The sequence below is a fragment of the Myxocyprinus asiaticus genome, chromosome 26, assembly GCF_019703515.2.
Source record: "Myxocyprinus asiaticus isolate MX2 ecotype Aquarium Trade chromosome 26, UBuf_Myxa_2, whole genome shotgun sequence".
Taxonomy (NCBI): domain Eukaryota; kingdom Metazoa; phylum Chordata; class Actinopteri; order Cypriniformes; family Catostomidae; genus Myxocyprinus; species Myxocyprinus asiaticus.
The window spans coordinates 24,384,565-24,399,850 of NC_059369.1; the positions used below are offsets into that span (position 1 = coordinate 24,384,565).

A 15,286-nucleotide genomic window follows, 5' to 3' on the forward strand; every position below is an offset into this window, starting at 1 on the left:
CAAACTACTCTTGATAAGTATGATGAGTGAACTGAGAAATTATACTTTTATTTAACCTCTTTTACATAATGGATCCACACATATTAAAAAACTATGAGAAAAATAAGAACACACTGTATTCATCTATCAGTATTTTGTTTCCTAAGTTGCAATCTACAAATAATTGACCAATGGTTAAGCTCTACCTCTGGGCTCAGTGGGCCTCATGGTCAGTGGTGGAAAGAGTACAGATTTTTTTACTTAAGTTAAAGTACTGCTACTGAAGAAATAATTCACTTGAGTACAAGTAGAAGTACTGAGAAATATTATGACTTAAGTAAGAGTAAATAAGTAGTTTGCCGAAAAACTACTCAAGTAATTACATTACAAGTTACTTTATAAAAATTATATAGTTATACGCTTCCATTTTTTAGAACACAAAGATATTTTTGTTCTTGAAAGAAATTGATGCTTCCTTTCACCATGGATGCATTAAATTGATCAAAAATACTGCCAAAATCATTAATTGCAAATTATTACGTTTGAAATAATTGTTTTAAGTGGTATTTATTCCATTTTTTTCTTTATCCGTGATGGCAGACATATACTGTATCACTTATTCCTTATAAAAGCATTCTAAAGTGCTAATTTGGCACTCAAGAACATTTTCTTATTATTAGAACAATTGAATCATGCGGAAATCACAATACAGTGTGTTTTTTTCCCCATTTGCTGAGGTGTTGAGTTCTTACAAGTTGCTTTACACTTGCAAGTCAAATTTTGGTTTTAAAAATAGGGGAAAAGAAATGCATTTCTCCTGAAATTTTATTTTCTCCTAAAGTCTATTGTTTTAGAGAGATGAAGGCTATTCCATGCATTACTATTTTGAAAAAATAATCTCTAACCAGGATAGAGAGGGAAGTGGACGGCCAGATGCACAACAAAAAGACAAGAAAATCACAGTCTCTAGTTTGAGAAACAGACTCCTCACAGGTCCTAAATGTGTAGCTTCTAAATGCCAAAGACCTGCATTGCTGCAAGAGGATTCTTGGACAAACAGAACATTTTAAGAATACAACATTTATTTAAATAGAAATAGCCATTTGTAACATTCTAAATGTCTCTAAATCATCTCTAAACTACATAATGTGCATTGTGACTGAAACACATTCCTATTTCAGGTTTATTCTCATTCATGTATGTCCAAGTATTTTGGCTAAGTTATCATACTGTACAAAACTAATATAATGCAATATCATAGAGGAGGAAATGTATTCTCTATGTCTATGATATTGCAGCAATTATCCAGATATGGAATGAGATTATTAAGCAAACAGTTATCAACTCCTACATGACAACCGAATAAAATAAGGCAAAAATAAACATTTCACACAGTGTTTAGTGAGAGATATGATTGATTCAAACACTTAAAGTGGCTGTTCTGTATATGTATTATTGTATTTCAGTTGTAATAATAAAGTCTTAATTAACATTATGGTTATTTAACATATTGAGATATTATTATTAAGTAAATTGTAGCATTTGGTTACATTATGCTTTGTGATATGCAATAAACATCTAAACTACATCAAATCACAGTTTTTTCCACTTTACAGTTCTTGTAAAGTGACAGGGCAGAACGTCTTGAAAAAGCTAGAGAAGAGAGGACACCGGCGGCAGTTTATGCAAGCTGCTGTGCACATGATGCTGTGCCCTGTGGGCTTCCGTACTGCCGCGCACAGCGCGTTTTAGTTTATAAACAGATTTAGCGCTTATAACTTTCTTCTTCCCAAAAATTTAGAAATATTATGTATTTTTTTGTACTGTGTTTTTTTTGTACTGTGTAATTGTGGTGAAAAATAACTGTTGTGAAGTTGAATACTTAATTTTTAATAAACTCAAGTAAAAGTACTATTATTTATTTATACTTAAAAAAAGTAGAAAAATGTACTCAAGTACTGTAACAAGAGTAGTTGTAAGTCATTACTTTCCACCTCTGCTCACAGTGCAGCTCCACCTTCTGGCTCAGTGGGTCCTGTGGTGCAGCTCCACCTCAGGGCTCAGTGTGTCCCATGGTGCAGCTCCACCTTTTGGCTCAGTGAATGCTGTGGTGCAGCTCGTTCCATGTCTAGGCTGAATGGGCCCCATTGTATAGGTCCACCACTGGACTTGGCATGCCTTTAGTGCAGATTCACCTATGGGCTCAATGTATCATGAAGAAAATGTAAATAAATGGCATGCTTTGTGTTTATAAGTGGCAAAATGTAGAAAGTGCCCCTGAAAATCAACTCCAGTGAACAAATATTTCCCCTAAATAAAAAAGCCAATTTCTTACCCTGATATGAAGTTGTCATGCCCCCTTCAGTCTCAACCACTCCAGCCATTAACCCTTCTAGTTCACCCATACTCTAATCAGCCACACCTGTTCTTAATTACCTCCTCAAGGACTCTATATAAACTCACCTTATTCACTCACTGTTTATCAAGTTTCATCTCAGATCACTATCCCTTAACCAACTGCTTATATCCCATATATGTTATTAGTTGTTATTATTTTTTGTTTAGCATTATGTTATTATTCTTTGTTTTACCTTCAATAGTGCACAGTGTTTTCTTTGTAGTTTTGTATATTGTTTGTTTTGTCATTAAACACACTGCACTTGTGTTCACTCTGACACCCATCTTCATCCTGCTTCCATCCAAAGCATGAAAGAAGTACAGTGTAGAATGATTTTGGGGGCATTCTTCATTTAGTGTCATGGTGCTCACTCTATGTCACTGTACTGTCTTTAGGAATAGCGAATACAGACATTGCTTCTATCTTTGAGGAGCACCGTATCTGTAAGAATGGTAGCATGCTGCAGTGTGAGCAGTACAGGACCAGTATGGGCGTCTATGTTCAGGATGAGAGCAAATTTGTCTTCAACAGTGTGCTGGTGGGTCAGTCAGCCAAGGCCCAGATCCGTCTGACCAATCCAGAAAAAGTACCGTGTGAACTCAGCCTGTTGATCAAATCAGTCAAGGTGTGTGTGTGAAGAGGTTCTGCCACCATTTTTGTTATTCTAGAGCTGTGATTCCCTCCCATCACAGGTCTTAAAGCACAGAAACCAATGTAAATTAAATGTAGTTATAAAATAACAAACACAGATTCTGTATTTCTGGAATTGCATTATAATGCACAGGAAAGTTAAACACTTAATTTATGTATGTAATTGCAATGTAATAGCTGTCTCATTAAAATAAATAACAGGGTTTACTCTGTATTTCCTACTTGTTATTATGAGTTAAAAGGCGCACATTTTTGGTTTGGTATCAATGAAGGAGTACTTTCAGAGCACTGCTGTTGCTGTTACTCTAGGTGTTAAATGATGATGGGCTTAATGTTGCGTAATTACCCTGTTTTATTTAAGTGTTTCTTTTTGGTCATTTCAGCCAACAACATCCAATGCAGAGGTTTTTGAGTTGACCCCTACAAGGATGTGCATCCCCAGCCACTCTCACGCTTTTGCCACAGTCACCTTTTCTCCTTTGGCTATGCAGACATATCACGCAGTGTTTGAGGCCATTCTGAAAGGGTCTATAAGGTAACTTATGTAACACTTTACAGTAAGGTTAAATTTGTTAACGGTAGTTAACAACATTAGTTAACATGAAATAACAATGAATGATACTTTTAAAGCATTTATTAATCTTAGTTCATGTTAATTTCAACATTTACTAATACATTTTTAAAATCAATAGTTGTATTTGTTAACATTAGTTAATCTACTATGAACTAACAATGACTAGTTGCACTTTTATTAACTAACATTAGATGTAACATTAGAAGATTAATAAATACTGTAAAAAATATATATTTTTCAATGCATTGACCAATGTTAATGAATGGAACCTTACACTGTAAAAATAAATCCTGTTGTTTAAAAAAAAACAACAACAAAAAAACAACAAAAAAATGGCAGCTGTGGTTGCCAGAATACAGTAAAATGTAAACAACTTTACAGAACAACCTGTACATTTTATAGTTTAAAACTGTATATTTTACGGCGCAGTACCGTCGTTTAAATTATTAAATGATAAACTTAATATATTAACCTTCTGAAACTGTAAAAATCTGCTTTTCACTTTATAATGTATTGTTAATCACCATAGTAATTACAGAAGGACACATGATGACATTAATTTCATCAATAGTGGCCCTTCCAGGAGCAATGACCAATAAACACATAGAGACAGTGCTCAGTGTCACTCACACAAACACTAAACACCATCAGTGTAACACATGTGAAATTAAAATATGCAATAAACAACTAAACTACATCAAATATAACACAGAACACCCCAAAGTACATAACTGATATTAAAAATTAGAAGAAACATAACTATTCCCATAAAATATAATGAAATATAATGGATCACACAGGGAATTCTGGGAACGCCCGATTACTGATTTTACCGTAATTTTAATAATTTAATACGTTTAATAATTTACAGTAAAAAGTACATGTACTTGTTAAACATAATATACATTTTAACCGTTAATTATACAGGAAAATCATACTTTTTACATCTTAAAAATTCAATTTTTACAACATTTTACCGTAAAACTACATGTATTGTCTTTTTTTAAATATACAAAAAAAATGAACGTATATTTTATGGTAACTTCTCGTTAACCAATTTACGTTTTTTTACTGTAGCATTTTTACAGTCTTTTACCATTAAAATTATGGACATTTTTAAAGTGTTACCGTAACTTATTTTTAGTGTAAGCTAAATCTGTTTTGTTTTGTTTTGTGGATTGTTTACCCTTTGTGTTTTGCAACAGGCCCAAAGCTCTTGTGTTTGATCTAATGGGTGAAGGCAACTTGCCCTGCATCACCGTTTTAAAACCTGTTCAGAGAACTAATCAAGGTCAGCCAGTGCTACAGTTCAAGCGCTTAGTGGTGGGTCGAGCACAGACCCTTCCATTTGTAATCAAGAACAATGGCTGTGTGTCTGCACAAGTAAGATCATAATTAGATTGCAACTAAACTGCAATTTCTCAGACTCAACGAGTCATTGGAATAATCTTTGATCCCCTGATATTTGCAGGTTAGCATTATTCTACAATATCACCTGGAAGTTTTCACTCTGAAAGCGGCTCCTGGCACTACATGCAGACTTGCCTCCTCACATATAGAAAGCGATCCTGGAAAAGGTTTGCAATCATCATAAATATAAAGCCCATCATCTTACAATATTAGAGACAAATTCTAGGCAATCATTGCAAGGTTTATTGTTGTTACTCATTTAGTAACAATGTCGCTTAATGGCCGTTTAGCTTGAGACATGCGACAATAAACAATAAGTTGAAATAGAACAGTAAAGAGTAGATTACCTCAAGGCATGCAACAATAAGACATGAAAATGACATGATTGGATTTCTTTTTTTTTCTGCTCTTCAGAGACACAGGTAGCTTATGTAGCCTCTCTGACACTTCTGGCTGGGCAAGAAGCACAATTCCAGGTTGGTTTTCATCCAAAGGTGGCTCAGAGGTTTGAGGCCAGCATGAAGTTAATGGTGCAGGATAACCAGTATGATCAGACAGTGGTGCAGCTTGTGGGTGAGGGTTACCATGACATCATCATCCTGGACAACATTGGCAGCAAAGTTCAGCAGGACAGCGTTGAAAGTAAGTTATAAGGCAGAGGACATCCTAAACTAAAATTATTTTTCCAGTGCAAAGTTCTAGATAGTTAGTGCTTGGGGAGTACAAGATAGCAATTTGCGTGTTGAAAAATAAAACTTAAATTCCCCATGAAATTGCTTGATGAGCACATTTTTATTTCCTCTGTTTACATTTTTCCTATTAAAACAGGAAGTTTGTGTGAGATTTATTGTAGGTCTCTTCTCTTTTTTAATAGTCAATTGGCTTTAGTTATGTAAAAGCCATGAACCAAGATTTGCTAGTTGGTGGCAGGTGATATTAGGAGGAGGGACATTCCTTTTCTTAATTGGTTTTAAAATGTATTTTATCTTGTATTCTCTTTATCATTTATATGTAAAGTATTTGAATTGCCATTGTGAATGAAATGTGCTATATAAATAAACTTGCCTTGCCTATCCTAGAGAGCATTTAAATTGACTCAAATTAAATCTACTGTTTGTAGTTCAAGATTAGTCATCAAGTGTTTTAGGTCCGCTTTCCCAGAAGAGAAAGACTGTACATTTTATATGCGTATATCTGCTAAAAGCTATTTTGTCAACTTTTAGGAGTACACTACTATTTAGATGGCCTCAAAGCAAATAGACATAAGTTAAAAGGCACAAAACATACATTTCAATAGAGTACTGAATAGAGTACTTCAAACTAGTGGTCGACTGATATGGGTTTTTTAATGGCCGATGCCAATATCCAGAGAGCAGGGTGGCTGATAGACAGATACAATGCCGATATATCACACAATTTAATATAGTAAATAACATAAACATAAAATTGCTAAAGAATAATAATAATAAAAAACTCTTATTTAGCACTATATTTATTCAATTTCACACAAAAACAAAAAAATAATAATATTGAATTTTAAATAGTAGATAACAGTTTCTTCAGATTTCTGTTTAGTCATCAAATTTTAGTAATTTATTTGCACATGAAGAAATTGTTAATATATAGGCAGAAGGAAATAACTGTACACACAGTAGTCCAGCAACCATGGATGGCATGTCCACGTTAGCAATCGCATTTTCTCAAAAAATACAGAATCAAACCAATTGTACATAAAGTGCATAGTGAATAAGACATTTGCTTATCCACAATATTCCCATGACGCTTTGCGGGCGATGTGGGCAGAACTTCCGGTTAAGCGTAAACATTTGTTATGTTATGTACTAACGCAGCATTAAAAATAACAGAAACTTGAGAACAAATGATCATAGAATTATAGCGAGGCGATATTGTTCTTCCTCACCTATCTGTTGATGATTTTGGGTTTCAGGATGATGGTCAAATAACGCAAATAGAAGCATTTTAGTTATTTTGTTGAGTCATTATCCATCAATGGAAGAACCTGAGCAGACTAACCTGAAAAGCTATGTAGCTTATTAGTGCCTTCACAGCTGTAAAGTTGGATATTTTTTGAGAACTATAGATAATGATGGTTATTTTAAAGCATATATTGAGTCTAGTCAGAACTTGTACCGAGATTATGTACTTATTGCAGATACAGGGGAGGTCCAGACAGCAGGATGCTCGTGTATTACAGGACTCAGGCGATAATATTGTTACATGCTGCCGTTTTTCAGATAAAATACAATTATTTTGTGGGAGATGACTGTGTAGTAAGCTCAGTCTAGCTTTATAATTGTTAGTTTACATACTTAATCTCTGTATCTATATGCTATAACCTACATTAAATTTTTTAGTGTTGACTGAACAACTGATCCTGTTGATAGATTGAATTTATTGTTCTTGTGTAGGAAATGACGATGTATTAGCTACCGCACGATAAACTACAGTACAAAATGAACTACATGCAATACAAATAAGCATATTTATTTGGACATGCATTATACACATTGTTCACAAAAGTTCAATGTTCTCTGTAAAGCAACTATAAAACTATGTATTATTAAAAGCACTTTACAAATATAATTTGTATACAATTTAACTGATACTGAATTAATGTCCACACTTTTTTCCAAATCACCTTTTCCCCTTAAGGGATGACATGCACATTCTGTAAAGACACTTAAAAGAAAGTGAATTGCAGGCAAGGAAAATGCAGGAAAGAGGAAAATCAGAATACAATTAATTTCAAACATGATAAAACATCTCACTACTGTACATGTCTCGTCTAATAATTATGGTCTTCCACTGTAGAATTGATCCATTTAACATCACAACATGAAAACAGTTGAAAACATCATCGCTGCTCACAGACAGTTCAGGAAAAACACTGTTCCTTTTTTATACTCAGTAATAATGCCATTTCAAAACACTTGAAGCATTCACAAAAAAGATGCTAAATAGAAATGAACAAACTCTCAAAATGTCTAATGAACTTTCAGCACATGTACACACCTGTTAGCATCATTGCACTCTGTTTCTGGACGTCTATTGTAGCCGGACCGTAACGGTGAATAATGTAAGTAATCCCTGCTGTTGACTTCTTGCCAATAAAGTGAAAAGAGCACACAAGCAAATTATTCCAAGCTTTTTCAAACAGATGTTCCTAAGTCAATCCTTCTGTAGGCAGCCGATGGAAGAAGCAACATCTGGGACTGGAGCGCTGTGCTTTGCGGGTGGTTTCTGATCATAACATTGCTGTTTTAGACAAAACTTTAGTTTCACTTGATTATTAGGATAACCATTAACTGCACACATTGTCCGGGAAATTATTGAGACATTTTACAACATTTAAAAAGCAAAACTCTAACCGCATGGCACACAAGCAAGCAGTGACCTGCTACACACAAAACACCAACCAATCGCACTTCTGCTAGCCAACTGGAAATTCCACCCACCTTGCAAAATACAGTGGACTCGCTGAGAATATTGTGGATAGCACACGTGAAGCACTTTTACCTTGGGCTGCATACGAAAACATAGGCAGCTGACTTGCTACCTTGCTGCCTAATCCGTTAATGGCTTAACAAACATCTGGTCTCCGAACAGTTTGAAAAGCACCTTATTTTCACCGTACCTCCATATACAGCCTCCGGAGGCATCATTTTCCTTGTTTCGGACGCAGCCTTGAAGTTGCACTCATGCGCTCGTGCGGATCCAGTGCGAGCAACAATTTCCTGACAGTTTAAACGGTCTGGATCACCTGTTTAGATTGTCACAGACTGACCGTCATGATTTGCGAATGAGAGGAACTTTTGATCCTGATCCTGAAGTTTTTGATTCTGGCTGTTAGAATACATGCTTTAGTGGAAGATTTATGAGCGTTCTACAGGATGCTGGATCTGCTGAAGTTGTGTGAGGTTGGTTTATTGGATATGCGCATATTTGCAGATGGTATATGATAATAGTTGTATTGATATTTTCTTTTTATCATTAGACAAGACAGTTAAAAGTTACAGGGAACTGTTAAGGACAGAGAGGGAGAATGAAACAGGCGAGCACTTTAACATTATGAGCTCAAACGCGTCTGCCACGGCTCTGATATTCGTATGGTTTAAATTAGAATGTTGTCTATTATTGTAGTAACACCATGGCATGTAACAACAAAACGAACCATGACTGGTCATTTACATGTCTCAGATGCTTCACATGCAAGCAGGAGATTTTCGGCAGCCTAAAAAAAAAATCCAAAAAAAATCGGGCAAACAGGAAAATTTATCGCCTGATGCTGATAATTAAAAAAGACAGAATATTGGACGATTTATCGGCCTCTGCAATATATCGGTCGACCACTACTTCAAACATATTAAAACAATATAAATATGACATAATATTTTTCAAAATATTCAGATACTGCAAATAGGATTTTCTCTCGCCAAACACTAGCAATAGCCTCAGCAGACAATATTTACATTTTTATGGGATCAGAAAACTGTCAATTAATTTTGTGCTTCTCTCAGACATGTCTGACCTTCTGCATTTTGGAGACTGTCATGTGAGACGCACCTATCAAGAAACCTTGACCATGACAAACCCAAGCAACTCCAAGGTGCTGCGCTTTGAATGGCTTCCTAGTGTCCCGCATCTAAGCTTTTCCCCTCAAGTTGGCCACCTGCATGCCGGGTGCTCCAAAGTTGTGACAGTGGCCTTCTGCTCAGAGCAGCCAGTTGTGCTGAATGCAGAGACAATCAAATGTAAACTCAGCAGCATTACCTTTCAGCATCCTGTAGACCTGGTCCCAGACTGGGATGATTCTCACAGGACTGTTAAATGGATGGATGCAGACAACAAGTCATCACAACAGCCCACCAAACAGAAGGTGAGTTTTACAGAATCTATGACAGTGATGCCAGTAGCACAAATTACAATCATTTCATTTAAATTCAGTAGCACAGATTCCACATTTAATCAGCTTTACTCACTGGAGGTACAGTATTTCCATAACTTCATGAGCGCTGAAGGCAGAACAGATAGACATTGAATTAATTTAAAATAAATATGGAATGTGTATAAGTTTAAAATTCTTACAGAAATATGGCCAGTGATATTATTATTTTGAGTATTACAACATTGGTATTTTCATGGCAATAAATAAAATTAGGGATTATTTGACTCACTCAATAGGCTACACATCACATTTATGTCCTTCTCAATAACTAAAGGGATAGTTCACCCAAAAATGAAAATTCTCTTTTATCATATACTCACCCCCATGCCATCTCAGATGTGACTTTTTTTCTTCTGCTGAACACAAACGAAGATTTTTTGAAGAATATCTCAGCTCTGTAGGTCCATTCAATGCAAGTGAATGGTGGCCAGAACTCTGAAGCTCCAAATATCACACACATCATTAAATGTAATCCATACCATTCAGTGGTTTAATCAATATCTTCTGATGCGATCCAGTTGGTTTTGGATGAGAACAGACCAAAATTTAATTCAGTGCTCACTATAAATCTTGACAGCAGTCTCCTTGGGGATGACTCGAGTACACTTCCTATAGCGGCATCTAGCGTTCTGTGCATGCGTCAAACACTATAAAGTGAAATCAAGCTCATGATCGTGCCTATAGACTGCAATGGAAATATGTACAGTGGAAAAAGGGTTATATTTTGGTTTGTTCTCTCTCAAACCCAATTGCGTCGCTTCAGAAGACATTGATTAAACCACTGAAGTCGAATGAATTACTTTTCTGCTGCCTTCATGTGATATTGGATTGTGAGATTTGGACCTTCAGAGTTCTGGCCACCATTTACTTGCATTGTGAAGACCAACAGAGCTGAAATATTCTTCTAAAAATCTTCATTTGAGTTCTGCAGAAGAAGAAAACAAAAGACATACACATCTGTAATGGCATGAAGGTGAGTAAATGATAAAAGAGAATTTTCATTTTTGGGTGAACTATTTATTTAACTTCCCATGTTCCCAAATTTTATATTGCAGATTTACGCACGTCATTTGTTAATGCCCTCATTTTGAATAACAGATAAATGCTAAGATGCATAGAGGTCTAAAAAGAACTCACTTTGCATTAAATATATAGCATAATGCTTAACTTGTCACTTTTCTGTGATCAGGTAGTTGTGACAGACCCAGAGCCTCCTCACTCTGTGTTTGAGAACTCCTCAAGAGAGGTGGAGTTAATAGTTAGTGCCACATGTGATTTCGTCCAATATCAATGTGATACTGGACCCATCTGCTTCAAAGACACAATGCTGTACCAGACCAGAGTTTATCAGTAGGTGTAAATGTACTCATATGACTGTAATTTGAGTGAATATATGCACAATGATTGCTCAGATTTTATTTATTTTTTTATTTTTTTATTGAAGTTTTTATAAATTATGTTATGTGATGTTTCTAGGCTCCATATGGAGAACAAAGGCAGTGTTAAACTGGAGTATTCCTGGCAGGTTCTAATGGACAAACTTGGAAAGACTACATGCTTTGAACATGGAGGTAAATCTTCAGCCTCTAAAATGTTTTTCGGGTTAGAAAACATTGTTATTGAGGTCTGATTTATCTTGTAAGTTATGAAATATTCTCGATCTATTTAAAAGACCTGTATTTAAGATTCATAATTTACACCAGATGTACAGTAAGTAATGCAGGTATTGTGTTTGTAGATTTGTGCTATAATTGTGCCCTCTGCTGTCTCTAATGTTTTAGGTAGGACCTCTCGCTCGGCTGAAGGCAGTAGGACACCTTTGAGGCCAGCAAGCTCTCTGCTGAATGTGTTCTCACTGCTGCTTGGAGACCCAGAACTCCCTCCCTTCAGTGTTGAACCTGGTGTAGGGTTTATCAGCCCAGGAGAGAGTCAAAGTTTCCACATCCGGTTCTCCCCTCTGGACGTGGCTAAGTTTGAGGCCAGGTTGATCTGCAGGTCAGGCACAGACTCCCAAAATATATAGGCATATACTATAATTGATCATTTGTTCACCAGATCTCAGATCTGCAAAATTATATGCATGCTTCTTACTGCAGATAATAGAATGTACCATAATGTGTTTTTATGGGTCAAGCTAATCATTGTTTTCAATTTTGACTAGGCCCAAATTCAAGTCCATATTATTATATTGTTCAACAGGATAGGAATCACTAACACTCTGTATAAAATGACATACAGGGTGAAAATGTGCTGATTTTGTCCCAACTTCCTGTTGAATTTTAAAAGCCTAAGTCTGTGTTGCATGAAAGAGACTTTAAAATCATAAAATCATCTGTATTTTTCATTGCAGCATCCCTAATCTACAGGGTGAGCAGAGTCCAGTAATCAGTGTAAGTGGCCGCAGTTTGCTGCCATACTGTCATTTCCACCTGAAGGATTCAGACTACCTCACTGGAAATAGGCGCAACCCTGAGCTCTACAGTCCCATTTTCATGGACCCCAACACCAGGGTTATAGAGTTCACCACAGTGGGTATCGGCACATCTGTCCGCAGGTGTGAAAAAACTTTTTTACAGTACCTTCATATTCATGAACTTTATAGAACATTTGAATCAGAATTAGAATCAGCTTTATTGCCAAGTATGCTTACACATACAAGGAATTTGTCTTGGTGACGGGAGCTTCCAGTGTACAACAATACAAAAACAATACAAAAACAGCAGCAAGACATAGATAATAAAAAAAAATAAAAAATTGTTATACACATATGTACATACACAGACACACACACACATACATACATACATACACACATACACATAAGTAGTGCAATCTAATACAAATCTGTTATCTGTTATGTACAGTGCAAATACAAATCTGTTATGTACAGTGCAAATGTTTTTTTTTGTTTTTTTGTTTTTTTGTTTTTCTCTCAGAGGAATGAAATGGCAGAAGAGGTTGGATGTGTTGGATAAATATAAAAAAAGACTAAACTGTGTATTGCACATAGTTATTGCTCAATGGGGCAATTTAACTGTTCATGAGATGGATAGCCTGAGAGAAAAAACTTTTCCTGTGACTGACGGTTCTGGTGCTCAGAACTCTGAAGCATCGTTCAGAAACAACAGTTCAAAAAGGTAGTGGGCAGGGTGAGTGGGGTCCAGAGTGATTTTTCCAGCCTTTTTCCTCACTCTGGAAGTGTATAGTTCTTGAAGGGGGGGCAGGGGGCAACCAATAATCTTCTCAGCAGTCCGAATTGTACTTTGTAGTCTTCTGATGTCTGATTTCATAGCTGAACCAAACCAGACAGTTATTGAAGTGCAGAGGACAGACTCAGTGACCGCTGAGTAGAACTGTATCAGCAGCACCTGTGGCAGGTTGAACTTCCTCAGCTGGCGAAGGAAGTACAACCTCTGCTGGGCCTTTTTCACAATGGAGTCAATGTGTGTCTCCCACTTCAGGTCCTGTGAGATGGTAGTGCCCAGGAACCTGAATGGCTCCACTGCTGCCACAGTGCTGTTTAGAATGGTGAGGGGGGTCAGTGTTGGGGTGTTCCTCCTAAAGTCCACAATCATCTCCACCGTTTTGAGCGTGTTCAGCTCAAGGTTGTTTTGACTGCACCAGACAGCCAGCTGTTCAACCTCCCTTCTGTATGCAGACTCATCGTCATCTCGGATGAGGCCGATGACAGTGGTGTCGTCTGCAAACTTCAGGAGCTTGACAGAGGGGTCCTTGGCGATGCAGTCATTGGTGTAGAGGGAGAAGAGTGGTGGGGAGAGCACACATCCCTGGGGGGCACCAGTGCTGATTGAACAGGTGCTGGAAGTGAGTTTACCCTGTCTCACAAGCTGCTGCCTGTCCATCAGAAAGCTAGTAATCCACTGACAGATAGACATGGGAACAGAGAGTTGGTGTAATTTCTTCTGTAGTATAGCTGGGATGATGGTGTTGAAAGCTGAACTGAAGTCCACAAAAAGGATCCTTGCATATGTCCCTGGTCTGTCCAGATGTTGCAGGATATGATGCAATCCCATGTTGACTGCATCATCCACAGACCTGTTTACTCGATAAGCAAATTGAAGGGGATCTAGAAAGGGTCCAGTGATGTTCTTCAGGTGGGCCAACACCAGTCTCTCAAATGATTTCATGACCACAGACGTCAGGGCGACATGTCTGTTGTCATTAAGTCCTGTGATTTTTGGTTTCTTTGGGACAGGAATAATGATTGAGCGTTTGAAGCAGCATGGGACTTCACACTGCTCCAGTGATCTATTGAAGATCTGTGTGAAGATGGGGGCCAGCTGGTTAGTACAGGATCGAAGACATGATGGTGAGACGCCATCTGGGCCTGAAGCTTTCCTCGTCATTTGTTTCCGAAAGACGCGGCTCACATCATCTTCACAGATTTTAAGTGCACGTTGAGTAGCAGGAGAGCGGAAGAGGGGGGTTGCAGGAGTGTTGGTGTTTGTGTGAAGTGAAGGTCAGAGTGGGTGTGGGGTGTGAAATTGGGCCTTTCAAATCTACAGTAGAACACATTCAGGTCGTCAGCCAGTTGTTGGTCCACCACAGGATTGGGGGTAGGAGTCCTGTAATTTGTGAGTTGTTTCATGCCACTCCACACTGATGCAGGGTCCTTAGCTGAAAACGTGTTTTTCAGCTTCTCAGAGTATCTTCTTTTAGCCACTCTGATTTCCTTGTTCAGTGTGTTCCTGGCCTGATTGTACGAGACTTTATCCGCACACCTGTAAGCATCCTCTTTGGCCTGACGAAGCTGCCTGAGCTCTGCTGTAAACCATGGTTTGTCATTGTTGAACTTTAAATAAGTCCTAGTAGGAATGCACATATCCTCACAGAAACTGATATATGATGTAACAGCATCTGTGAGCTCGTCCAGGTCTGTGGCTGCAGCCTCAAAAACACTCCAATCCGTGCAGTCAAAGCAGTCTTGTAGTTCCCGCTCTGCTTCATTGGTCCATCTCTTTACAGTCCTTACTACTGGCTTGGTTGATTTTAATTTCTGCCTGTAGGTTGGAAGAAGATGAACCAGACAGTGATCAGAGAGTCCCAAAGCTGCTCTAGGGACAGAGCGATATGCATCCTTTATTGTTGTGTAGCAATGATCCAGTATGTTCCTGTCTCTGGTGGGGCATGTAATGTGCTGTTTGTATTTGGGCAGTTCACGTGTGAGATTTGCTTTAAGTTGTGTATTGTTGTTCCGTGTCTGTGATTTGATCAGTCAGCTGTTGCAGTGCTGTGTTCAAACACGCGTTTGGCGAGATATACACACTCACCAAAATAAACGAGGAAA

At 37.5% G+C, this 15,286-nt stretch overlaps 1 protein-coding gene across 1 annotated transcript in view; it reads left to right on the plus strand.

The window, feature by feature from the left end:
• The window catches only part of hydin (HYDIN axonemal central pair apparatus protein), a 120,993-nt gene that overhangs the window by 88,028 nt on the left and 17,679 nt on the right, over positions 1 to 15,286 (plus strand). Inside the window, exons 56-65 of the mRNA XM_051656808.1 lie at positions 2,773 to 3,002; positions 3,412 to 3,563; positions 4,808 to 4,985; positions 5,074 to 5,179; positions 5,427 to 5,654; positions 9,551 to 9,909; positions 11,168 to 11,328; positions 11,455 to 11,549; positions 11,760 to 11,973; positions 12,329 to 12,532. Coding sequence (XP_051512768.1) covers positions 2,773 to 3,002; positions 3,412 to 3,563; positions 4,808 to 4,985; positions 5,074 to 5,179; positions 5,427 to 5,654; positions 9,551 to 9,909; positions 11,168 to 11,328; positions 11,455 to 11,549; positions 11,760 to 11,973; positions 12,329 to 12,532 — 1,927 coding nt within the window. The remainder of the gene's footprint in view (positions 1 to 2,772; positions 3,003 to 3,411; positions 3,564 to 4,807; positions 4,986 to 5,073; positions 5,180 to 5,426; positions 5,655 to 9,550; positions 9,910 to 11,167; positions 11,329 to 11,454; positions 11,550 to 11,759; positions 11,974 to 12,328; positions 12,533 to 15,286) is intronic.